Below are 26026 nucleotides of genomic sequence, written 5' to 3' on the forward strand. Positions count from 1 at the left end.
GCAACATTCAGTGTTTGTACACATTTGTAAGAGCAGTTGAAACAAGAAGGCAATTTCGAGTCGTCATCTGAAAAATCACCTATCATGGGTGTGTTGTCGCATGACAATTGCTTGTGAGTGTTGTCGACTTGCGCTAACCACTCAGTTGATTTCTTTCTTCAAAAGTATTTTTATTATTTTGATTAGAAATCAGGTAAGACAGTATTACAACGATGTAACAGAAATATATGAGAAGGGTGTTGAAGTGCAACGACAGTTAACATTTCGGAACTGGTACATAAACAAACAAAAAAATAATTTAAAATATCTAAAAGTATCCTTGAAAAGCTAAGGAAAGCTAAGGTAGATGTTCATGCTTTAAATTTGGTATTATCTCGATTTCGAAAGTTTCAAAAATAAACAGCTCACAAAATTAGTGTCCATTTAATTAGAATTTGTCACACTATTTATCCAGATAAGTGTATCCAGTTATTTTTATGATACTATGTTAAATATTTGAGTAAGATTTTTAAAATAATACCATATTTGTATAATAGAACAAAGCATACTAACGACAAGACATCGACATAGCATGTAAATTTCACATGACATAAAGCAAAACCTTAGGAGCTATTCAAGTTTAAACTGACTGTACAATACAAATAAAAAAGAAATAGTTATTTATATTATCTTTTACCCAGTGCAAATCTTTCAAACTTTTATATCGAATATCGAAACCTTGAATATATATACAAAGACTGTGCTCCACTTGTGGTGGAATTACGAAATTGTAAGTATGGGACAAAAGCATTAAGGATGCACGAATATTGTTAGAGCTGCCTACGACCTATACCTTAATACAAATGGTTTGCTCAGATGTTTTAGCGAGTTGCGCTACTCAAAATCGAAAGAGAATTACGTAAACGTTAAAAGCAGTAAAATATACCCAAACAACGGGCATTTGATTGATATACTTTCATGTTTAATCATGTATTCGAAACCATAAATGATGAATTCTGCAATACAGACGCCAACGGAAGTAGTGCACGTTTTACAGAACACATCATATACGGCTTATACTCTATACAGAATGGTTGAAGATGGTGATCATATTACATTACGATACGTTTTCGTACGTACAGACACTGAACATACCTGTGTGAGTAACAAAGTGCTTCGTACACCAACCTTCCACGTAAACTAAGACGTACTGCTTTACCAGCAACCGAGGTAACATATGCGATTTAACTGCGAGCAGAAATACTAGAACATCGGGGCAGCTGACATCATTTATAATATTCCCTATCTGATTCCATTCATGCAATACAAATCAAATTTGTTTATCGCCACAATTGTGTTTAAATGACTGACTTACAGTTACCATAGGAACCTTGAGAACAAATACTGATATTAATCCCATAAGATCATATACCAAGCATCTACTGAAATATGTATGAAGGCATTTACCTCCAGATGCCGTAAGTAGAATCGATGGCGCACTGTTATACATAATACTACCGTATGCGGCGATGGGGCTTTCTCATTGGACAACAGGTACAATATGCTATCCAGTTAACAGGCGATAACCTTGGGGGAACAGTGCGGGAAAAAAAGATTACTCGTGAATCAGCAATATTCAGTGTTTGTCCACATTTATAAGAGTAGCTTAAAAAACAAAGTAGTTACGAGTCGTCATTTAAAAAATTACCTATGCGCGTGTTATTGCATGTCAATTGCTTGTGAGTGTCGTCGACTTGCGCTAACTACTCGATTTCGTGCTTCAAAAGCTTACCGCTACATATACTTTTAATTGTTTGGAGGTATACGAATTCCGCACTACTCATTATTATGTGATAATTTACCCCTTCTCGTCGACTATTGCGCACATCTCTGTTATTTAAACAATAATGTGAGGCGAAGACGAACACGTAATTACGGCTGAACCCGTCTTCGTATCATTATTGTTATCATTACTATTAGTTTATGGCTTTTTGTTAAAATGAATTTACTTGGCAAATAGTTATGCTCCCCAATGCAAACACGTAATTTGTTATAATGAATATTTCTTATACTAGAATTTTATTACATTGGGATTCAATACATTTAGATATGTCGAAGCAGAAACCTTTCCATTTATTCCACGAATGACAATATAATATTGATAAGCTGTCGAATTAACACTTAGATAAATTATATACGGCATAGGCACACACACAATCGAACCATGGCTCTAGAAAAGTCGTACAAGGCTACGTCAAACCATCGCGGCCGTCCTGCACGGTGTTGTTTCGTTCGGACATTTCTCCCTCCACAACCGGAGTGCTTTGCCGGAACATTCACCTTGAAAATTCAAGATACGCCAAACACACTGCCCTAAATAGGAAAATTGAATGCCCAATTACCGGCATCCATGCACCCCCATGGACTTATATAGACTGCAAATGGTTCGGCCCAATACACAAATTGCGCACGTATACCACGTACATAAAATAAACCATACGTTTTCTGGTAGCCAACCTAACCAATGATTTCCCTCGGGAGCATTTTGCATCTACCTCGAGACTCAATCAGCTTAGAGGAATAAATAGATCAATATATTAAGGGGCACGAGTTGCAGATTTTGTTCCCTTAAATTTTCAACCCATGTAATACTAATCCACATTGAACACACATGGGATCAAATATAAGGATGTTCTTGCTAAGCATATGCAACAATATATATATATTACATGATATTATTTTAAAAAATAACATATATCCATAATTTTACTCAGTTAGTATCGTACAAGTGATTTTGGCTTAGTATTATCATGTATTCTGTCTGTGTATTTTTATTTATCATCCAGGAAGACGGATTCTTCAAGGAAACAACATATAACGAAAAATTTTGAAACATTTAGGAAAACATGGGCGAATGCTAATGGATACAACATCATGGAAACGGGTATCTCGATGTGACTCCAGGGGTACGTATATATTTATATGGGCTTACTAGTCATTTCTATCATCTTAACTTGTTTACCTTCGAGAATCAGTTTTGTGTCACTTTTGCGTGATTTAAAATGTAGTGAAACCCTCAGATATTTTCTGCTCAGTAGTTACAGTGAAACTTTGAACAAAATATACGTATACTTCTGAAGTTGATTACTGCGTTACTATAAACATTGGTGTTGTTCTTATCAGTTTGTAGTCGAACCCGTAGAGTTGGTTTCGTCGAACCCAATATAATCCACTGTCTAAACTGCCACTTCTGGCAAATTGTGGGTTTCGAAACACTGACTGCTTTTGAAACTTCGACGAATAATTTACGTTCAAAACATTTTCACAATTTCTGGACGAACTCTGACGATTTTCCATCTCTGCCATCTAAGCGACAGCAGGCGAACTGAGTAATCACGCAGCGTGTATGATATCGTGAGTTGGTAGTGCTGTCGATGTCGGCGACACCAAGTCTACCGATCTGAGTGCAATATTTCAAAATCGATGACAACACGCCAATGTTTATCTAAAACACTCCACAGATGTAAGGTCGTAAAGGTCCTGTAGGTTAGTATTGTAATTTCCGCTCATTATATGTTAACAGAATCCAAAGAAGTTAATAATAAGTTTTTTTGGCTTAAATAACGAACAAAATATATTCAGATGTCAGATTTAGTGACTTTCAAATTTTATCGGAAGAAATATACCCAGAGGGAAATTATGACCGAGAAGTATGGAAATAATAAGTCATATACTTTGATGTCCAGATTAACGAGTCGGTGGAAAGAGTTGTGTATTACGTTGCCTAGGTACGTACGTATTAGGTTAATACAAGAATCTATTGGATGCAATATATGATTGGATGTCTTGTTAACCTACTTATTATAAAGGCGTACAAAATGAAATTAGTCACGTACACAAAGGACACTAACCTGTATTCAGGTATCGGTAAAGAGCCCACTGGTAGATAGGTTAATCTCAGAATATATTTGTTATGTATGAATGAGAACTTCGCAATGGTTGGTTTTCGCGATGTTTGGCTTTCGTGTTGATACCATGTATAATTAAAATGATACAAAGTATATGCAATATGTAATTATATGCATAAATGATACACCTAATTAGAATTAGTGTTATTTACGAAAATATTTGTTCACGATTTTATAAACTGGCATGGGAATTCCCACCACCAATGCAAATTCACATAATTCTGTTTACTTTGCATGTGTACTATGATTGCATATTTTAATCCATGTGGGGATGGAAGCTGTGATGTTTTTCAGTAAAGAAAACTTACTAAGAACACATGTGTGTATATGTCCTATTTATCCGTTTTCAACGCATGAATCCCCCTCTAACAAACCCTGATATGTCGCGTTTTTGCTTGGATCCCGACACCCGCGATTTAGCGAGGGGTCACTAATGTGTTGCAATAAAACAAAATTAAATTAAGAAATTGCAATATAAAATATTCCATCGGCGACAATGATGGGTGTATTTCACGGTTAGTGCTTTTTACGAAAATATGTGTTGATTATTTTATAAAATTGCTTGGTAATTCCCACCACCAATTATATATAATTTCACATCATGTTGGCAACATTTTAACTACCGGTAATCCTAAATCACTCTCGATAATTGTGTTTACTCTGTATGTGTACTTTGGTTGCATTTGAGGTTTTTATCAGTTTATTGGTGTGCATATTTTACCGGTAATACATAAAGGTACACTTTACAAAAATATCCATGATATATTAATTATTGAATCCATTATACAACCTGGACAAAAGAAATTATTATATTTTCTTGCTATAATGATAACGTGTTGCTTCATGCTGAAATCCTAATAAATGAGATTTAAAAAACGGATTCTCACTAAATGACAATTGCCCATTAATGCTATATGTTGACGCTACCTTCTGGTCCTAACTGGTATCCAAAATCTTATGTTGAATAAGCGTCGGATCGTTTACTTACTTAATACTTACTTATCAGTGTAAAATTCGACCGAGAAAAAGTCAGAATAGTAAACAAAAAGATAAAAGTTAGTTGCCCGTGTCAAGAAAGCTTATAGAATCAAAATAGTCTGTCAGCCGTCGCTGTCCATACCAGCGATATTTTACACATAGAAATTGAGTATCACAATTGCATATAAAGCTATTCCGGCCATCAATCGAACCATCAGTTTTCATGATTGATTTAACTGATATTCCCATCCATTTGCTCAGTTGTTTTAGACTGAATGTCTGTTTTTACGTAAGGCGACGTCAACATTACATCACAGTCCCTCAACACTGTGATTACATTAAAGGCGCGTTGAAAAGGAAGTCCATTTTGGACTAGTTGCCACTGTCAAATTTCGGAGAGTAGAGGACTTTTTATACTGAAGACGTTCCAGTACGGAGTTGTTCATTTGGCATATCAATATCCTTTATTTGGATAGGACATGTTCTATATATTCACTAAAGTGACAACGTTACCATATTTCTAGACATACATTGAAATCGTTCGATCTGAACGACCTGCGTCCTTGAAATCAAGTCTTATTGCCATTGTTTTTCCGAGTGAATATATCGGCGAAGATTCCCAGGGAACACTTATTAATTTTGTAATTCACTCTGATGACAAAGATAAAAACAAATTTGAGGGAATTCGAAAACGTAACGTGAATTTCACGACGAAGTTTTCAACGTTCTGGTTATCCCTGTGCGACTGCAGCCTTTGAAACAAAATTGAACAAAAACGCAATGTAATGCAATATCACGGCGAATGTTCGCCCATTCTTCCATATTTATTTGGCGATATGAATGATTTAGTCCAGCGCTTAGATAGGTAATTTATTAGACTGCGCCCGGGGAATCAAAATTTACCGTGAATGGCTGAGCGAAAAATGTCGAGGTCAAAAAAAAAATGATGATTTTCGCCCAATCATCCGTTCTTGGGGTGATAATTGATTCAGCCCAGCGGTGATATACTAGTAGCTTATTTATTAGAGACGCCAGAAAAGCAAAATTTGGAACGTAAATTATTTTGACGACAATTATACCCTTAGAGGTGAGAGATTACTTACCGCGGCGTTAGCTACGGTGTCGACCCCAATCATTTTTTAATTCTAGTGAGCGAGAATAAACCCCGTGTTTATGCTATGACAACGTCATGAGAACGTGCATGTCTTGAACGTACTTTAGTGCAAATAATTTTTTTGATTGCCTAGCATGGCGAACGCAATTTAATGCGAGTGAATTTCCCCGACTATAAGGTTTAAATGATGTACTTGTAGTTCAAAACGGCGACACACAACGGCCAAAAGCGTTGTTACAACTTCCGGTTTTGTGGAAAGGTTATTTGAACCAAAATGTTATCGGCAAGACTCAGATTGTTTAAACTCGAAAAAACAGTTCAAATCTGAAAAAATACCAGCGTGAAGAATATTGACTGCTCTTTCAAATTTCGCCAAAGCCATACCTATATATTACTGATATCTGCAGAATAAATCAAGAAAACTACAAAAATTGACTCCATTTACAAGTAATTAACGGTTGTCCCGAACGCACAGCACAATAGGAGGCGTGGCCAATTCTGAATGTGTCAACAACCAATCACTTGACTGGTTACAAACCACACCGAGGTTACGACTCGGTTAGCCTCGCTCAACTGGTTCTTGATTTATTTTTTTATTTTTCATTCTGTTTGACTGTTTTTTCGAGTTTAAAAAATATGAGCTCGCTGGAGTCTTCATCCCTTGTCTAGTTCTTATGGACTACGTACAGTTGATTATAGTTCCTGGGCTCCCTGTGGTATAGTTTATAATAATATGAGGTTATACCGTAATTTCAGCGTAAAGTATGCACAAAGACAGTTCAGCCGAAGTATAGACCGACACGCAGTGGAGGTCGATGCGACGGCGTACTGTATGAGTGCATAATTTGCGGTATCCGTGTAATAACCTTATTATTATACATCTTTTCTTCCCAATGATACATCATGGGAAATTCAAAACCCAAAAAGTTTAGAACAGAATCAGGAAACTTCTTTGTATTTAAATCTTGCTATGGCTTAGCTTCCGTCCTGTTTCCACAGTTTGAATAATTTTACCCAAATGTGTACAATCTCTGTAAAATGTCAATGTGTACAATCTCTGTGAAAAACAAAATTACCACCAGTCCACCATTTTGAATCGAAAGACGTGCAACAGTAACCCACCATGAATTATGTCAATGCCAAGTTTGAATGAAATCGGCCAAGGCATATCCGAGAAACGGTTGATGACATGTCCAAATGTTGATTTTTGGGACAGTCAAAGGTCAACCAAATCAAAAATAAATCGATGTGCACATGTCTCCCATTATGACTTGTCTTTGTACCAGCTTTGATGAAAATCTGTCCAGGCATCTCTGTAAAATGATGACGAATGCATGGATGCAACAAACCCAAAACATAAGCTTGTTTCGGACTACGTTTGACGGGAACTAGTAATAAGATCCATACTTAATCACCCACACTTATAAGCCTTTATTTACTCAAACACTGAATTGACTCCTTAATGCATTTGCATTCCCTACATTAGAAAAATAAATGCATTACAACAATACACATGTCAATTATATTTTTTAATCTGAATAGCTTATAACATGTGTTCATAGTCTTCATACATTTATATTAGTGGAATATTTGAGATTTAACAAATCTTTAACTATAAATATAACAGCAATAAAGAGAGAGATAATAATAAACCTAATTTGATGAACACTGAGAATAGGATATAGTAACAATATATTTTGATGACAAGCATCCTAGAAAGCAAGACATATTACTCTTCGTGGTTTGCAGGCTTTTTAAGACTTCTTTTTGCACATCTTCCACTGCCACTTGGCTTTGATATATACTGAAATAAAACGGTACATGACACTTTTACAGAAATATACATGTATCTTGTTATAGAGATGATAGAAACGTTTTATGCTTCAAGTGGAATCAAGTGGAACAGGTGATCACAAACCAGTGCATTTAGTTAGCAATGCTGATGATTTCCATAAATTTACCCATCTGTCACTGTATCACCATAAGTTACAGTGTGAGCCTATTTTGCAGTATTGCATGGGGTATTTGCGATAATTTGTATAATATTACGAAATGCGAAGTCCAAATATGAAATGATTATATATGGTGTTTCCAATATGGCAGAAGTTTATAAAGAGAGAGTTCAAATAATCTTCACTGTTTTACTTAGTTAGCTGGGCATAACCCAAAAAAACTTATGTTGCCCTCAAGTCGGAAAATTGAAAAATTGGGTCAGTCTGTGGTTGATATTCGCTCACATTCGATCAGGTTCAAACTGCATGCATTGGATCGTAGAGTTACAAGAAAGGAAGCGTAATGTACATTTAAACAATACACTGTTTATTATGGCAATGTTACAACAAAGAAACTACAATGTAACAAGAAGGCAACTGATGAATACACGATAGAATGCCCTTTTTATAGGGTTGAGCAGGATTCACACCTATGGATTAAAATAGGAGGGAAACACAGTGATTGGTTTTCAATATTGGCACATCAGCTTAAAATCGACCTTGCAACTGATTCCTATTGCGTTCGTGCTGTCTATTGATTATTATTAATTGGCTTGTATAAAATGAATCTGTGTTAATGTATAATAGAGATACATGCATTACGGTATACTAGTAGTTTCAGGCATGTAACAACTTTCAATTGTTGTATCTCAGCTAATATAGCTTGGAGTTGTATTAAATAAGGACGAAAAGATACAGTAAATATAGTCTAATAATGTCACTAAATTACGAATACGAAAGAATAAAACTGAATAAACAACAACAAATATGAATCAATGAGGAAAAACACAAATGGATAAGCATCCACGACACAGTCAGTTCGATTTTTTTTAAACTTGTGAAATCGAAGGGTATCGAAAATAGCCGAGGTATATGGGAATCAAACAAACGCATGATAGACATTAAACGAAAAAATCAAAGTGTTTCTTTCAGTCTTTTGTATATTTTTATTTCCATCAGCACATTGTTTTGGTCTTTTCCTTAAACAACACTGTCCTCCGCTCTTCCTTCAGCTAATGCTATTGCTGCCCCTGGGCAACAGCTTGCTGTACACGTCCAAGGTTAAAAGTCAACACTTATCCTCACAAGGACCCTGGGGATCAAACAACGATCCAGGATCGTTAATTTTTAGAGAAAAGACCTTTTTACTGCTTTAAATGGTGAGTTTTAATATTTGGGCCTATTAAAAAAAAAAAAAGCGACCCGATATTTCATATTTTTCCGTTGGTCGCTGAGAGCAACAAAACAATTTTTTTTTTCGCCTAATCCTACACGAATCAGTTGGATCAAAAAGATCTATAGTAATAAGATTATTCAAGTACACTGCAAAGTATGCACTCAGTCATGCATACTTTGCACCATCTTGGCAATAGCATCATATTAATGTAAAACACAGCAAATCCCTGAAATGAGGTATAAATTCTGTTACACAAATAACCATTTATTTACTGGCAAATTGAGAAGCTTGGTAGTATATGTCGGATAAGAAGAATGATGCAAACTGTAGGGAGCAAAGATTTTTGAAATAATTCATAAAATACTGGCAGGTAGAGCACAATAAATAAAATTCTGCTAATGGGGAAATCATTCATTACAGAGCATGAAAGACAAGGATCATAAATCCAACACAATTAGCTGTTTTTCATGGCATGAAGTGATGAAAAAACAGACAAATCAAAATAATTGTATAATTTTGTTTTTCATTTACGTCTCATATATGTTATAGAAACTAAGAATATGCCAATGTTAATATATAAGTATTAGATATAACTTTGTGTATTATGGCAATTATTTAACTTATAAATAATAATCAAAGAAAGCTTAGAAAGAACTAACGTGTGCTGAGAGTATTGAAGACACATTAAAAATTAATTCAAAATTACTTGTACATGAAATATTGATGGAAAAGCTGAAAACTAATTATGTAAATCAGGTACATGTAACTAATATGAACAGAACAAAAGAAAATTATGAATTATTATCCTAATTAGAGAATTATTATGAACAAATTTTAACCCAAAATTAATCAGGCCTGTCTATTGTCCTAGAGCATTTATGTACCAAATTTTATTCAAATGTGATGATCAGTAATTGAGATATCAGTGTTAATTAATTATGTTAATTAGGTGATTAATAAGCATAAATATTTACCAAAAACTAATTGGGTCTCTGCATAGTTCTCTTTAAAACTTTCATTAAAATCCGATTCGTAGTTCTTTATATATCATTGGAACATTACGCAAATTAGGTAATTAATATCCAATTAAAACTAATCAGGTCTCTGCATAGTCCTAGAAGATCTATGTAGCAAGTTTTATTGAAATGTGATGATTAGTACTTGAGATATCAGTGGAAAAGCCGAAAATTGATTAATCATTATACAAATTAGGTAATTAATATTGCATAGATTTTTACCCAAAACTAATCAAATCTGTGCATTAGTTTGGAGCATCTATGTGCCAAGTTTCATTAAAATCCAATGAGTGGTTCTCTAGATATCAGTGGAACAGTCATGGAACAGCTAGAAATCAGCTAATTATCATGCAAATTATGTAATTAATATGCATGGCTTTTTACCAAAACCTGATAAAATCTGCGCATTGGCCCAGAGCATCTATGCACTAAATTTCATCAAAAATCAATGTATGGTTCTTGAGATATCAGTGGAACAGACACACACACACAGACACACAGACAGACACACTAACTGCAAAGACTCCCTTTTTGTGCTTCGCACACGGGAGTCAAAAACCGTAGATATTCACTGTTTTTGAACACAGATGGTGTGAAATAAACAATCATAACAAAAATATGTTTATACGTATATGCAAAATAGTACTATGTACTGTCATTGCAAAGTTGAGTAAAATCAAGTCATCTCTGACAAACAGCAGTGATCAAATTGTAGTATCAGGATTTTATGGCTGCCAATAGCATTTAGTGAGATTTACTGCAAGCAGTTAGCCGATAAGTACATAGTAAGAAAAAATTGGCTGTCAGTTTTTCATTTTGATCACACAAAGTATTTTGCAATGCACAGTCCCTCTTGCGTACTTAATTTTAAAGACCATAAAGATATTATGTTTTTTGATTGTTATAAAGTGAGTAATATGAGTAGTTTTGGTTGCGTACATGGAATATGTGAAAACCTATATCTCATGGTATACATCACTATAGAGTTATGCTCATGACAATGAATAATATCATGTTTATAGCAAGAAAACAAATGTCATAGCACAAATTATTAGGATAAAGGGTTCTATTCATCATTGTGGACTCATTAAATGATCAAAGCACATAATTTATTTGTGTTCATTTTCAAAACTATACACATTTGAAGATAATTTAGCTTCTAGTGCTGCATGCACATAGTGACCATTTTATAAGTTCAAGAATAGCAACAAAACATATGTTGCAGAACTTGAGTGACCTGATAGATGGGTGAGTCAGCCAGCATGATAAGTTTACATTTAATGTGACATGCATCAGCCTCCAGTAATGGTTACTTCCTTTTTAAGAAAATATTATAAAGAACTCCCGTGTGCTGGTATTGGAGGCATGAAAAACAATTAAGGAATACTGCATTTATTACTATATTAGAAGCACATCTTCATTACACATAAAGCATTGTAATTATTGAATGCAAAATCATTGAAATACGTCTTATTTTGACCATAGACTTATCCTTATCCTTTATTTTTACAGCAGGCATATGTGTTTTTAATAGACAAAATAATCAGGGTGGTTCCAAGTAACTATAGTTTATCAATTATAAATACATTGTATTTAATGAAATAATGACCATATATGACTTAATATTTTGGTTATATATCTTGTCAGACCACAAAATTATAGCACCAGTTGCATGTCCCTATCTGCAACAGTACTTAGTACTTTGAAGTTATGAATATTAGGAAACACATATAAAACTAATAACAGGTAATTAGTACATGTATGCATGGATTTTAACCTTGAAGTAAACAGATCTGTGGATTATTTAAAAGCACCTACATGTATGTGCAAATTAGATAATTAGTAAGTTCAAAATTTAACCCTAAACTAAACATGCATATGATTTTATCAGGTCTGAGTATTATCCTAGAGTGTTTATGTACCATGTATCATTAAAATCTGTTGAATAGTACTTGAGAAACGAGTGAAAATGCTTAAAATTGGCTAATCATTGGCTAATTGGATGATTAATATGCACAAGGTTTAAACCAAAACTAGTCAGTACTGTCTATTATCCAAGAACATCTATGTACCAAGTTCCATTTAAATCCGTCTAATGGTGTATATGGTAACTTTCAAATTCTGGTACCTTTCAAAAGTTACAAGCCCTGCTAAATTGTTACCAGTCCCGCACAATTATTTTCGCACACACACAAGTTGTATACAATATACTATGCATGGTTTATTTTAACAACAAAGTAGCTGTAGAAAACATGCATATTCAGAACATGGTGTACATGTATATCAGACGTCTGTGTCACTATTGCTCTCAGCTAGATGAGAAAAATCTGAACCATAGTCAGAATCTAATCAAACGATCCCTGATTACTGAGTTTGTCTGGTATTTTGTGGTTTGATAATGGCCCATAAATAGCCCGGCAGAAACAGCAATACACCGTAATCGGTGACCAGCCATTCCTTGAACTCGGTCTTCCAGCTTGGAATGATTTAACATGTACATTTGGAATGGTCATACTCTTATTTGCCGCAATTCACAGTCAATGCTTGACTTATGTTTCTTTGATGGAGGGTATATCCCCCAAAAACGATACATGTTGTATGCGAAACAAGAACTTTGTAAACAAACTACACAACGATAAAACTGGTCAGGGGTCACAGGAAGTCTCACTGCACCATGGGAGATACGACCTGACCCAACTAGCAAAGTGAGCAGTCGGCTGTTTTTGATCAGATGACAACATTATTGTATTTGCCACAATGGACAATTTGTAGGTATAAATTTTGAAGCGCATTGCTTGAAGCCAGTACAAGATATACCTGTCTGGTATACAACTTGTCAAAGGGAAAATGGCCACCAGTCAGGCCATCTAAAAATGAATTTGCAAATTGACATGCATCAATTAACTACCCATAATGGTATTTCTGTCGACCATGTTTGAAGTAAATCAACAATTAAAGCCCAAGATCTAGCAGTCAGCAGTCGGCCATTTTTGATCAGATGACAACATTATCGTATGCGCCATGATGGACAATTTATAGGTATAAACTGCATTGCTTGAAGGCAGTACAAGATATACCGGTACATGTCAGTCTAGACTACAATTTGAAGTTGAATTTACACAAGCCTGAAATAGGATTCTAGACATGTAAATATACCTGATTTTAGTGTTTTTTTACAACTAAAATCAGCAGTTGGCCATCTTTGAAAGGATGTTTATGTATAATATTTGAATTGAATAGCACATAGCAAGTACAAGATATATGTCTAAAATAGTACTTGTCAAAAACAAAATGGCCTGTCATCGGCCAACACATGCCTGAGATATGGTTTTGGACATGTCAAATAGCTATATTTAGTGATTTAAAAAAAAGTGCCGTCAGATAACTGTCTTTGACCAAATCATGAATTCATTGCATGCTATATGTATCAGTTAAGGTATTAAGTATGTTTGAGGTTTGAAAAGAGTTCTTCAGGGGTGTTCGAGATAAACAAATGCATGCATGGATGGACGCACAGATGCACAGAGACAAAACCTTGTCCTTGTTTCAGACAAAAGTGCACCTGTGAGCTAACGTTCCAAGTATATAACATTTTTATTGAATTTGCCCCACCATCAACATCTATAAATACTTTGATTTGTGTGTTGTCTGTGTTTTATCACTTCATCTATCTAGTGCCATAACTTGTGATTACAGAAGGCTGGTACATACATGTATATACTTGTTAAACCTGAAAATAAATACCTTGCTGTTTTTCTGGTCCACTAAAGGTACATTTGAAACTGAAACTTCAAGACGTCTCTTTCTAGAGAAAACATCACATGATCGAGAATTAGGCTCCTCTGATTTCTTCTTTCCAAATTTTCTTCCTGTGGGCCAAATAAAAAATACATTCATGAGAATGGTGCATTATACGTAAGCACACTGGCACTTTGTTTATTATTGTATGAATTATTTCTTATCGCTATGTAATTTTTGACATCATGATCTGCAAAATTAGTTAAAGTAGAATTTTTTTGGTAGATATATGTGAAGAAGGGTGCATTGTGGGTAAACAAATGAAATTTGTTATTGTTATTGTATGACTTATTTCTCATTATTATATTATTATGTAATTTTTAAAACTGTGATCTGCAAAGTTATGTTTAAGTAACATAGAATTTTATTTTTGAGAGATATGTGATATTATATTTGTCACAGAAATGGTGCATTGTGGGTAAGCAAATACATTTTATTTGCCATCATCATTATTATATAATTTATGATACCATGATCTGCAAAGTTAGGTGTAAATAACATACAATTTTATTTTTGAGAGATATTTATATTTAACCATAAGTAACTAGTAGCTTCGCAATGATTGGCTTAGCACTGATTGGCTTTCGCCGTGAGTGGCAGAAACTTAAGACTTTCCATCGGAGTTGAGAATCCAATGTTGTATGTGCCATTAACAACTGGTGTTAATCTGGGAATACCATGTATAATTTAACTGATACAAAGTACCGGTATATGAGATATGTAGTTATATGCATAAATGATACACCTTAATGAGAATTAGTGGTAACTTCATATTTTAGTATAAGGTAGTACGAATGCGTATACGTTAACTGGGATGTATATATCCTAGCTAGTTTCTAGTGCACCCTCTCATATTACTTGACAATAGTCTACAAATATTTTGTAAGCTATAAAATTTGTATACGTTAACTCGGATGTAACAGAAGTAAGTAAAAGTTACATCCCAGTAAGTAAAAGAACTAATGTTTCGTTGCATCTTGTATTTAATTGGCCGTAACAAAGCTGGAGGAGACAACTAAACACTTACTGTCTGTCAATTACTGAGATACAAAGGGTGACAGCCGCCTGACTCAAGGTGTTGAAAGGTGTCAGACGCGACAAATCGCGACTTTACATACTTACATACTGCCCTTGATATAGCTCTATGTGTGTATATGTGCTATTTATCCATTTTCAACGCATGAATCCCACTCTAACAAACCCCGATATGTTGCGTTTTTGCTTGGATCCCGACACCCGCGATTTAGGGAGGGGTCACTAATGTGTTGCAATAAAACAAAATGAAATTAAGAAATTGCAATATAAAATATTCCATCAGCGACAATGATGGGTGTATTTCACGGTTAGTGTGTGTTACGAAAATATTTGTTCACTATTTCATAAAAATGGCTTGGTAATTCCATCCACCAGTTATATATAATGTCACATGTTGGCAAAATTTTAACTATCGGTAATCCAAAATCCAATATTTATGAAAATTAGAGAATTAAAGATATCATCACAAAATGAACAAATCTGAGAGAGGTCCACATGTAGTACCTAGATATTTAATATCAAAGCAATTGGACTTTTGGTTTTTAACAAGAAGTCGAAAATATAACTTTTTACCAAAAATGACAAAAAATATTCATCAAAATTAGAGAATTAAAGATATCATCACAAAATGAACAAATCTGAAAGAGGTCCACATGTAGTACCTAGATATGTAATATCAAAGCAGTTAGACTTCAGGTTTTTAACAAGAAGTCGAAAATATCAATTTTTACCAAAAATTACAAAAAATATTCATCAAAATTAGAGAATTGAAGATGTCACAAAATCAACATCCACCTGATGTACCTACATATACAATATCAAAGCAATCAGACTAGCAGTTTTTAAGGAGAAGTCGAAAATATAATTTTTTACCAAAAATGGAAAAAATATTCATCAAAATTAAAGAAATGAAGATATCATCATGAAATGAACAAATCTGAGAGAGGTTCACCCAAGGTTTTCATGAACAAGTCGAAAATAGCATTTTTTACCAAAAATGACAAAAATATTCGCTATAAATAAGACAATTGAACATATCCACACGAATGAACAAATCTGAGAGGTACCTACCTAGAAAGTTTCACAGCTATACAGTTTGTGATTTTTAAGAAGAAGTCGAAAATGTAAAGTTGACGACGGCAACGACGACGGACAATCAGTAATACTAGAAGCTCCGCTGGACTTCCTCGACAGGGGAGCTAAAAAGGGATTGTCACTTGCCCATTAATGCTGTATGTTGACGCTACCTTCAGGGCCTACCTGTTATCCATAGTCTCATGTTGACTATGCACCGGCTCGTTTACTTACTTAATACTTATTTATCAGTGTAAAATTCGACCGAGAAAAAGTCAGAATGGTAACAAAAAGATAAAAGTCAGTTGCCCGTGTAAAGAAAGTTTACAGAATCAAAATAGTCTGTCAGCCGTCGCTGTCCATACCAGTGATATGTTACACATAGAAATTAAGAATCACAATTGCATAGAAATAAACAATACTAAATGTTGTCAAGTTTGAGAGTGTGTTTTTAAAGGAAGTTATTTTGGGCTAGTGCCATTGTCAAATTTCGGAGACTAGAGGACTTTTTATACTGGAGACATGCCAGTACAAGTTGTTCATTTAGCATATCAAAATCTTTTATTTGAATAGGACATGTTCTATATATTCACCAAAATAACAATATTGCCAAGTTTCTAGGCATACAACAAACTTGAAACAACAGAAATCGTTCAATCCAAACAACCTATGTCCTTGGAAATCAAGTCTTATGGCTCTTGCGTTTCTGAGTAAAAATACCAGTGAAGAATCCCGGGGAACAAATATTTAATGCTGTAATTCACTCTGATGTGGGAATAGGTAACAAAGGTCAAAACAAGTTTGAGGGAATCCGAAAACGTTGCGATGAAGTTTTCAATTTTCTGGTTATCTCCGTGTGACTGCGGACTTTGAAACAAAATTGAGGGACTCTAAAAACACAATACAATGCAATATCACACCGAATGTTCACCCATTCTTCCATGTTTATTTGGCGATATGAAAGATTCAGCCCAGCGCTTAGATAGGTTATTTATTAGAGGCACCCGAGGAATCAAAATTTAGCGTAAATGGCTTTTTGCCCAATCATCCATTTTTTGGGTGATACTAGTATATCATTGATTCAGCCCAGCTGTAATAAAGCTTATTTATTAGAGGCGCCAGGGAACCAAAATTTGGGACGTGAATTATTTGGACGAGAATTATAATCAAGATTTACAGCAGCGATAGCTACAGTGACGGTGACCCCAATCATATTTTAATTTTAGTAAGGCCAGACTTTTTTTATTTCTTGTTTCTCAAGTTTTTATAAGGCAATTTTTTTGAGGAGGGCAAAAAAAAAAAAATTAATTCTTTTTTTCCATTAGATTTGTGTGATTCTCAAAAAATTGTAAGTAAGATCATTGATAGGAGAGATGAAATGAAATAAAATGGTATTCCATGTATAACCTTGTTTCTCATCTGCATGAGACTTTGGTACTTTGATCATGATACTCCCACGAAAATGCAACTTGGGTTTGTTATGCGGCGGGCGAAAAAAAATAAAGATAAAAATAAGTTTTTTTTAGCAATTTTTTGCACTTAGAAGTCGGCGGGCACGAGAAATTATATTTTTATTTCATTTTCGGCTCCTGTTCATTCGGCAGGTTTGCGAAACAAGGGATAATAAAAGTCTGGCCTAAGCGAGGGTAAAACCAGTGTTTATGCTATGAGAAAGAACAGATCTTGAATGTACTTTAGTGCGAATACATTTTTGGATTGCCTAGCATGGTGAACGCAATTTAATGATAGTGAATTTCCCCAACTAAGATTTAAATGTTGTATAAGAGTTGTCGGAAAAATTCAATATTACGACACAACAACTTCCGGTATGTTAGTGAAAAATTTGTTTGAGTTTTCTCGGTGATTATTAGCTACGTGAATTTGAACCAAAATATTATCGGCAAGACTCAAAATACGACAGTGACAGCCACTGAAACGTTATTGAAAGCAAATGAACAAGCAAAAAAATAGAGGAATATACCATTGTGGACTTGTGAGGGGAATGAAAATCAGTCAATTTGAGGGTGTCATAATAAGCGAGGGAGCAAATCATGTTTATGCTAACAAAAAGTGAAGACCTTGAACTAACTTTTTGGACTTTAGTACAATGTCATTTTTGTTTGATTACTTAACATTTTTAAGTTGAGATGCTAGTTACAGAGCCATACCTAAGCCGTTCCTCAGCAAATAATTAAGCCAAGGCAGAAATCGCAAAACTCTCCCTTTTTACGCAAACTGGTAAGTTCAAATTACTAAACAAAGTACAGGATGACGAAGCTGAAATATCCAAGAACCAACACATACCAAAAATTATATCTCGAAAGTGAATATTTGTGGTGTTTTTTAAGTTACCTGGACCGGAAGTGGGAATTTATTAGTACCCTAACTATCCAAACATATTTTAGTATAAGGTATTCCTGTGTGAGGATGTTCTTATTAATCCCAGAGAGAAGTTTGTTATCTGTGGAAGCACAGACTCAATACCAATACCTAATTAAATTTTGAAAGAAAAAATACAGGTAACTGAAGTCCATGGTGAAATCTAAATTCCTTCCAGCAAGTTTGCAAGGCTATTGAGGTCTGAGTTAATTTGCACAGACTTTATCTGACGAAAATCTTCACTGCTAGAGGCCATATACATTTACAGTAAAGATAAAAAATGTTCTCTAAAACTGACTTTGAAGTATACTAGAGATTATTGTAGTTATTAACAAACATTAATGTATTAATGTTAGCGTCGAAACATGCATGATTAATATTAATAAATCATTACCACTGTGTAGTCTGATCTGTTTGAATTTTGTGGTCAGTCTGCCAATAAATATTTCAAAAAAGTAAATCTCTAATAAGAATTGATTTACGTTCAGCATGGAGACTTTTAGATAGTATCGTAAAATCTGTATTAGAAGTTACATTTCTAATAGAAGTCGCACACATTGAGAACCAAAAATTCACCATTTCTCATATGTGTAGATGCTCTAATAGAAGCCGCATCCCTTTCGTTGCATTTTACCATTTTAATAGAAGCTTTTGCTTCTAATACAGATTTTATAGTAATAGCAATGACAAGAAACTCTTCAGATATGAGTGCAATGTCAATTTAATTCAGTAGTTATATATGCACATTTTATGTTTAGACCCCAAACTAGGCCCACTTAAGACTTGGGGTGACATTTGACTTATAACCTTCTTGCAAACAAATATGGATATATAAAATTTACCTGCTTCCACCTCCTGTATCAAATCTTTCTCCACTTCTCTCAGATGCTGTAAACTTTCTTTAGTTTTACAAATAAGATTAAGTACTTCGTTAACAACCTGTGCCTGCAAAATATATACCAACACAGTTGCAGGATTTATTTTATACAATATGTCTTTGTATGAATCTTTTTCCACTACTAATAATATTATAACATTATTGGATTCCCATGGCACGCTTGTAGCACCTGTTATTTTAGACAATCACAACACAATTTAGACAGGTATAAAATGTTATTTGACAGACAAAATTTCTACAAACCTGTCCAATTTGGATTGAAAATTACCACTAAATAAATCATCAAATATATATACATGGTTACAGGGAATGCTATCTTTCATTTTGATAAAGACAGATAGGTACTTTCTATTTTCTGGCTATAACCCTGCATGTAGGGTCTCTCACATTGCATATTTATATGAATTCTTACAATATGAATGTCATACTGTTTTGTAAATTTCAGAAAACAAAAGCTTGGATTAATACTGACATACCTTCAGTTGTTTAGGTTTTTTCTTGGTCACATGTTTTTTGTCTGTTTCTTGTGAGTCAATAAACTCATAAACATCACCTTTTGAACATTTGTTGTCATTGGAAGGTCCTGGAGTTTCCATTAAGAAGTTATAGACACTGGTGACACTACATGGAAAAAGGTATGTATAAGACAGTTAATCTGTGACTAAGAGATTTATAACCTGCTCTAAAATTTAATTGCATAAGATTTTAACCCATCAAATTTTTCCAACCAGATATTTAACTCAATTTTCTACTTAAACACACTGGATTTTAACTCGCAACTGTGTAATGTAACATCAAAATTGTATTTTTCAAAATAAATATTTATTAAAAACCAACTAGGTTTAATATTTTCATCTAAATTTTAACTAACTAATTTTAACCGAGAAGATTTTATATAACCCAAATTGTGCAACCCACCATATTTTGCTTTTCTAATTTTTGACCTCATCAGCTTTTTATAATGTTTTCATATTTCCTGTAATTTTCTGTAAATTCGGTGTTAATTTTAGATCAGTCAGACAGAATTCAAATTGCTTACGATGTATTTTTTTAATCACCATCTTTATACTTTGATAATCAAACTACTGGTAGTAATTGAATATGGGAATGTTTATTTTTCATAAAATAATTCCATCACTGCAATACTATTTATATAATTAATTACATGACTGAAAAACTAGGGTACCGGTAAAATACTTCTACCAGAGCAAAAAAGGAGAACAGCCAGTCATTGAATTTCAACAAAGATCAGAAATGTACAGTAATTGAAAGTCATCCAGAAGGTCACAGAAATGTGAAATTCATTAAAGGCAAACCATCAATTTTACCTTGGGGTTCTACTGTCAGTTACATTTTTCCACCTGACCTTGCAGATGCCTGGCAGGCGGGCAGGGTCAAGTTTATTCACTTTATGATTCATCAGATTAGAATTCAGCTTAAATTAGGTCAGGTTTGATACATACTAGAAGAAATTTGTGAATTTCTTCTAATGACTATTAAAAAATTAAGGTTAATGAACTACAGTACTAAGACATTTGAACATTATCTGCATGTGATGCATTTAACACCTCACCCGTGACATTTAAATGCTTGGGTCTGCAGATCACATGTATTTTGAACTATAAACAGTTGAATTTGTTTAATTATTATTAATATTAAGCTTTACTCAGAAAAAAAAAAACGTTTAAAGAAAGAATATAAATATATATGTACCATAGTTACCACTTGGCAATGTACAGTATTAAAAACTCACTCTGAAGGTGAATTAAGGAATGGGGAGCCTTTTCTCAAACAGTAAGATGGCTGAGAAGACAGTGACATATTTACACAATCCATTACAAAAAGTGCTCGTGAAATAGACTTAATAAACTCATAACTGGAATACTCCATAGGAATAAATGCTTTGGTAAAGAGTACTCATGGAATATTTTATATATAGGTAGAATGCTACTCCCATTCTTTTTAGCACATATGGCATTAGCAATATTTCGTAACAAAATCTGTCTACACTTATTCGTTTCAGTATTAGTCAACAGAAAGTGATTTTTTTAATTCACTGTCAATCTGTTTTTGAGAAAAATGGTAAAACAATATGCATAAAATTTTATTTTAGGAGCGGTTTCTATCAAGTACAAAGAAAACACATTCCTTGATAAAAACTTCTCAAAAATGTTGTCAATTTTTTTATACTTCTAGAAAGTACCATGTAAGACATTATATAACCTTTTTTCACCATATGTCACTGAGCAAAATATTGAGCTATTAAGATATATTAATTTCATAGGAAACACTCACTCCAGTGTGTACATCCATTTTCTTCATTCTCGTGACATGAAATATCAAATCTGTGAAAAGTGCCTGTCTTTATCGAAAATGACAATTATTTGTACTTCTGTATAGCATTCTAGTTTAAATAAATTTAGTTCTCACAGTTAATATACCTGAGACTTGATCACACTTTTTACATATGAGTCCTTACTAATACTTAATTTTACAGCATAACAAATAAGGGATAACCAAAGTGGATTCATTCCTCCTGCGTAGTTCATACTTTAGGTGGTTCTGACAATTAATTCTTACTATTTTCGTGCAAAGTGATAACAAACGAAACAGTTTTATATTTCTGCATCTTTTGAGAGCTAGAGGAAAACCTTGCTTTATATATAAAAAGACCACGAGGGTAATGCAGATGATAGCAAATCAAGGGAAATAGAACAAAGAATGAGAACGTGATTGACCAATCAGAATGCAGTACCCATTACTAGTTACTGTCTCTTGTGACTTGGTATGCCATGACATTTGAGACAGGAATCAGTCAATGTATGGTGCTGCTGTATGATATTGAGTTTCTTATTCACACAAATAACACAATGTTTATATTGTATTCAATGACTGCACAGAACAACTAGAGGGTGCACCACTGATTAGAATCAAGAAATATGCTTTCAAATCAGTTACGTATGTATCATATTAGAAAATTTCATTTTTGTGTATCAAAATATAACACTGGTAACATTAAAATGACTGCCATTCAGCCATGTATGTGTGACATATATGAAATAAAGTTTGAATATGATCAGTCAAGGCATGTCAGAGATACATACAACTCTTGAACGGCTTTTATTAAAACAAAATTGCTACTAGTCAATCATTTTGAATGACGTACATAAGGTCCCTTGATGTCCAATTAATGTACATGTACTTTTGCCAAATTTTGCCTGAAATCCATCCATAAACGCCCAAGAGTTCGCTCCAGAATAGCAAAAATGTTTGATTTTACTAAATTTTTAACATTCAAAATGGTTGCTATTCGCCCATCTTGAATCTGATCGTCAAACATGTATTGGGTATGTAAAGTTTAAACCTGATGGGCCAAAGCATGTCAGAGGTATCATTTAGGTACAGCATTTCTAATAACAAAAAGATCTCCTGTCAGCCATTTTAAATTAGATATGAAAAACAAAATGATGTGCATCTAAATATGTATGTATGTAATTCATTTATTCATGATAGAGATCTGCTTCTGGAATAGCAGGAATGATTTTGATGAATTTTAAACATAAAAATGGTTCTCATTTGTCAATCTTGAATCAGATCATGGAACAAATCGATGTGCATGTCTCCCAATTAGACGTATGATGCATGTGTGAAATTTGAATAATAATAGTCCAGGCATGTCCAAGATACAGGTGGAGATGCATGCATGTAAATGGGTACAAGCATTCCAGAACCTTGAGTTACGTAATGTCATTGGGTAATGATGAAGCTGATATAGTATGTCTCTTTACATTGATTTGTATTTTGTTTTGTTTCACTGAGTATATATTGATGGAACTTAAATAAAGAACAGTTCTCAAAATTTTTTTTTTTTATCCTAGTGGCCATTTGCGAACAAACTTTGAATTGTTGGTGGCCAACTGAAAAATTTAGTAGCCAAGTACGAAATTGTTGAATTTATTGTTTTACAAATGCATAATAAACTACACAGAAACAGAAGTTTGTGTTTTTTCAGATATTTATCTAGGCATATATAATATAACTAGTGTGCAGACAGTAATCATACGATATCATGCCAATTCAATCACACACACTCATCTTCATTGGGATGTGTGCTACAGTATATACAAAACATGATTTTCATCCTGGTTGCATTCTACCCACAAACATATCTTTGACCAATGCAGTTTAAATTTGTTCCCACTCTAACCGCTATCTTGATCGGCACTCCATGACCATCTTGGTTCAGACTCTTACTCCTCTACATATTCAACAGTAGATGCAACATCCCCTGTAACACTATCATCCGACACTAATTCACCAACAGAATGAGTTTCAATTTTGCTGTTTAACACTCTGACTTGCAAATTATGCAGTGATTGTCAAATGTTGTTTCATAACAAATATTGAAAAAAATTACAGGTAAATATGGCAGATAATAAAATGCAGCACCATCAAGCTGTAGTCTGTTTTAATACGTTACAGAAAGTTCTGTCGCCAGCCAGAAAATTCACAAAGACGTCATCGACGAATGACATTTTGCTATTACTATGACTTTCCTTTCATTTTGGTATGGGCAAGCCCAAAATAAATGCAATAGATTCAAACTACTGTTTTTTTTATTTACTTTCATTTATTCACTCATGAATGGAATTTATTTGTATAAATATGGTCAAACATGGTGGGCGTGATATGAAAATTATTGCATCAGGTTTCAAGGCCGGGAAATGAAATGTAGTGATATAACGCTATAATAATGACAAGAAATGGAGACCAGTACAGTGAACTACAATGAAACCAAGAGAGCTACAGAAGTGGAGTTAATTTTGACCAAAGGTTGCATGGCTGCATCTATATTGCAGGGAAAGGGAGGGGGCCCTGGAAACGTAATTCAATCTAACAGATGATTATTAGAAACATGACTGACGTTGATTACTCTGAATTTATATAAGGTTACACTAGTCACTTGGTGTTGATAAACATGTTAAACCCTTGCATGACAGATTCTCATTAATAAAATATTATACCGGCTATAACTTTGATAAGCTTTCAATTATGTTTCAGTAAATTATCAAACAAAACCAAATGCTACATGCAGCTCATTTTGAATTGTCAGGTTGAATAAATTTTCGCTGTATATAAAAATCTTTTTGAAATGCAGTTCCTTAATTACCCCCTGTGTTAAATAATATCACTGAATGTTCGTCATTTGAATGACTATATATGTATCACTGTGGTTCTGTAACCCAATGTAAAGTATGATACTCATTGGAATGAAATCCAACTTGTTTCAGACACGTTTACAGACATTTGATCAAATAGTAATGCAAATCGATGTGCATATGTAAGTCATCATACAATTGTTTTTCTGTTATGTTTGAATGTGATTAATCAAAGCATGCCAAAAAATGGCTCTGATGCATTAGAGACAGACAGACAAAATCCAAATTCATCCGACACAGAAACTAAAAATTATCAGGGAAAAAGTTATTAAAAAAAATCAATCTTAAAGCGTATACAAATGGAGTTCCCAGTGGACAACCCATATTATTGAAAAATCCCCAGTTGTGTTGATTTAGGATTCCCTCATAAGTTACAAAAATTCCAGGTAAAAATGCACTCTCTTATTAAAATTTGATGGGTATATATTTTTTGTGAGAAAATACGTATGTACTAAAATTGTAATAGTACACACATTAAAACAGGGTCAATAGCACCAAGAGCCAAATGATTTCCAAGACTTTTCCCAGACCTTTTCCCAAACTTTCTTGCATTTTTTCAAGACATTTTGACCCTTAATTCAGGCCAACATGATAGAAGGGCGCGGGGATAGGAATCACTGCCGACACTTGTCGGAACTGGGGTAGAAACACTTTATAAAGAAAAGACTCTATGCAGAGAATACATGCCTTTCTAAAAATGAATTACGGTAATAACTATGAAGAAATATAAAGACTTTTCAAATATTTTTTTTTTATTTTTCCGGTAATTTAAAGACAACTCAAAGTCTTTCCAGACCTCAAAAACTCCAAAGACTTTCAAAGGATTTTCCTAACGCTACGAACCCTGTGAAATTATCAAACAAAATTACCTGGAGTAATTTTGGGTTTGTTAAAAATGAGCCTGAATTTTTAAGTGTGTTACGTGACACTTTATCTGATTGGTGACTTTGGAAAATTTGTAAAGATTTATTTACAAGTAAACGTCATACCAGCATCACTCATCATTAAAAAGGCCAGGCATGGTGAATAGAGAGAGATATTAATTGTTTTCACTATTTATTTACTATTATTATTTACAAAAGGTACCGAGCGCCTGTGTCATTGACAATGCACAAATCACAAATATTGTCGTCTGCATTCTCGACACGTTTGTGTTCGTCGATAAACTTTTTTGGAGTAAAACAACAAAGATACACGGGTACAGTAACGATAGGAAGAAATGGAAATATAAAACTTGAACAACAAGAACAAATACATAAACCTACCAAAATCAATAATCAGCGTCACCCTGAGCTCTTGAATGTAGAAAGTACATGTACCGCCATTTCTAGCCTGTGATTGCGCCCTCAGTAGTCACATATCTCTATTCTTTTGTTTTTACTTTGTTTGTTACAAGAAGT

General features: G+C 33.9%; 1 protein-coding gene across 1 annotated transcript; it reads right to left on the minus strand.

Annotated features, from left to right (window-relative positions):
- Positions 1 to 7446: 7446 nt before the first annotated feature.
- Positions 7447 to 25968, minus strand: LOC144350670 (uncharacterized). The gene is made up of 5 exons (XM_078008764.2): positions 25892 to 25968; positions 19884 to 20028; positions 19352 to 19454; positions 13968 to 14092; positions 7447 to 7843 (listed from the first exon to the last, which is right to left on the minus strand). Exons 2-5 carry the CDS (start codon positions 20001 to 20003, stop codon positions 7769 to 7771), a joined length of 423 nt encoding a protein of 140 aa, XP_077864890.2. The 5' UTR covers positions 20004 to 20028; positions 25892 to 25968; the 3' UTR covers positions 7447 to 7768.
- Positions 25969 to 26026: the final 58 nt, after the last annotated feature.

This window comes from Saccoglossus kowalevskii, chromosome 7, assembly GCF_978046115.1.
Source record: "Saccoglossus kowalevskii chromosome 7, keSacKowa6.1, whole genome shotgun sequence".
Lineage (NCBI taxonomy): Eukaryota > Metazoa > Hemichordata > Enteropneusta > Harrimaniidae > Saccoglossus > Saccoglossus kowalevskii.

Excerpts from the sequence above, each read along its gene's own strand:
- LOC144350670 (XM_078008764.2), bottom strand. The coding sequence starts at position 20,003 with ATGGAAACTCCAGGACCTTCCAATGACAACAAATGTTCAAAAGGTGAT. Across the intron at positions 19,455-19,883 it reads AAAAACCTAAACAACTGAAG|GCACAGGTTGTTAACGAAGT; the intron begins GTATGTCAGTAT and ends TATATTTTGCAG. Across the intron at positions 14,093-19,351 it reads GATACAGGAGGTGGAAGCAG|GAAGAAAATTTGGAAAGAAG; the intron begins GTAAATTTTATA and ends TTTGGCCCACAG.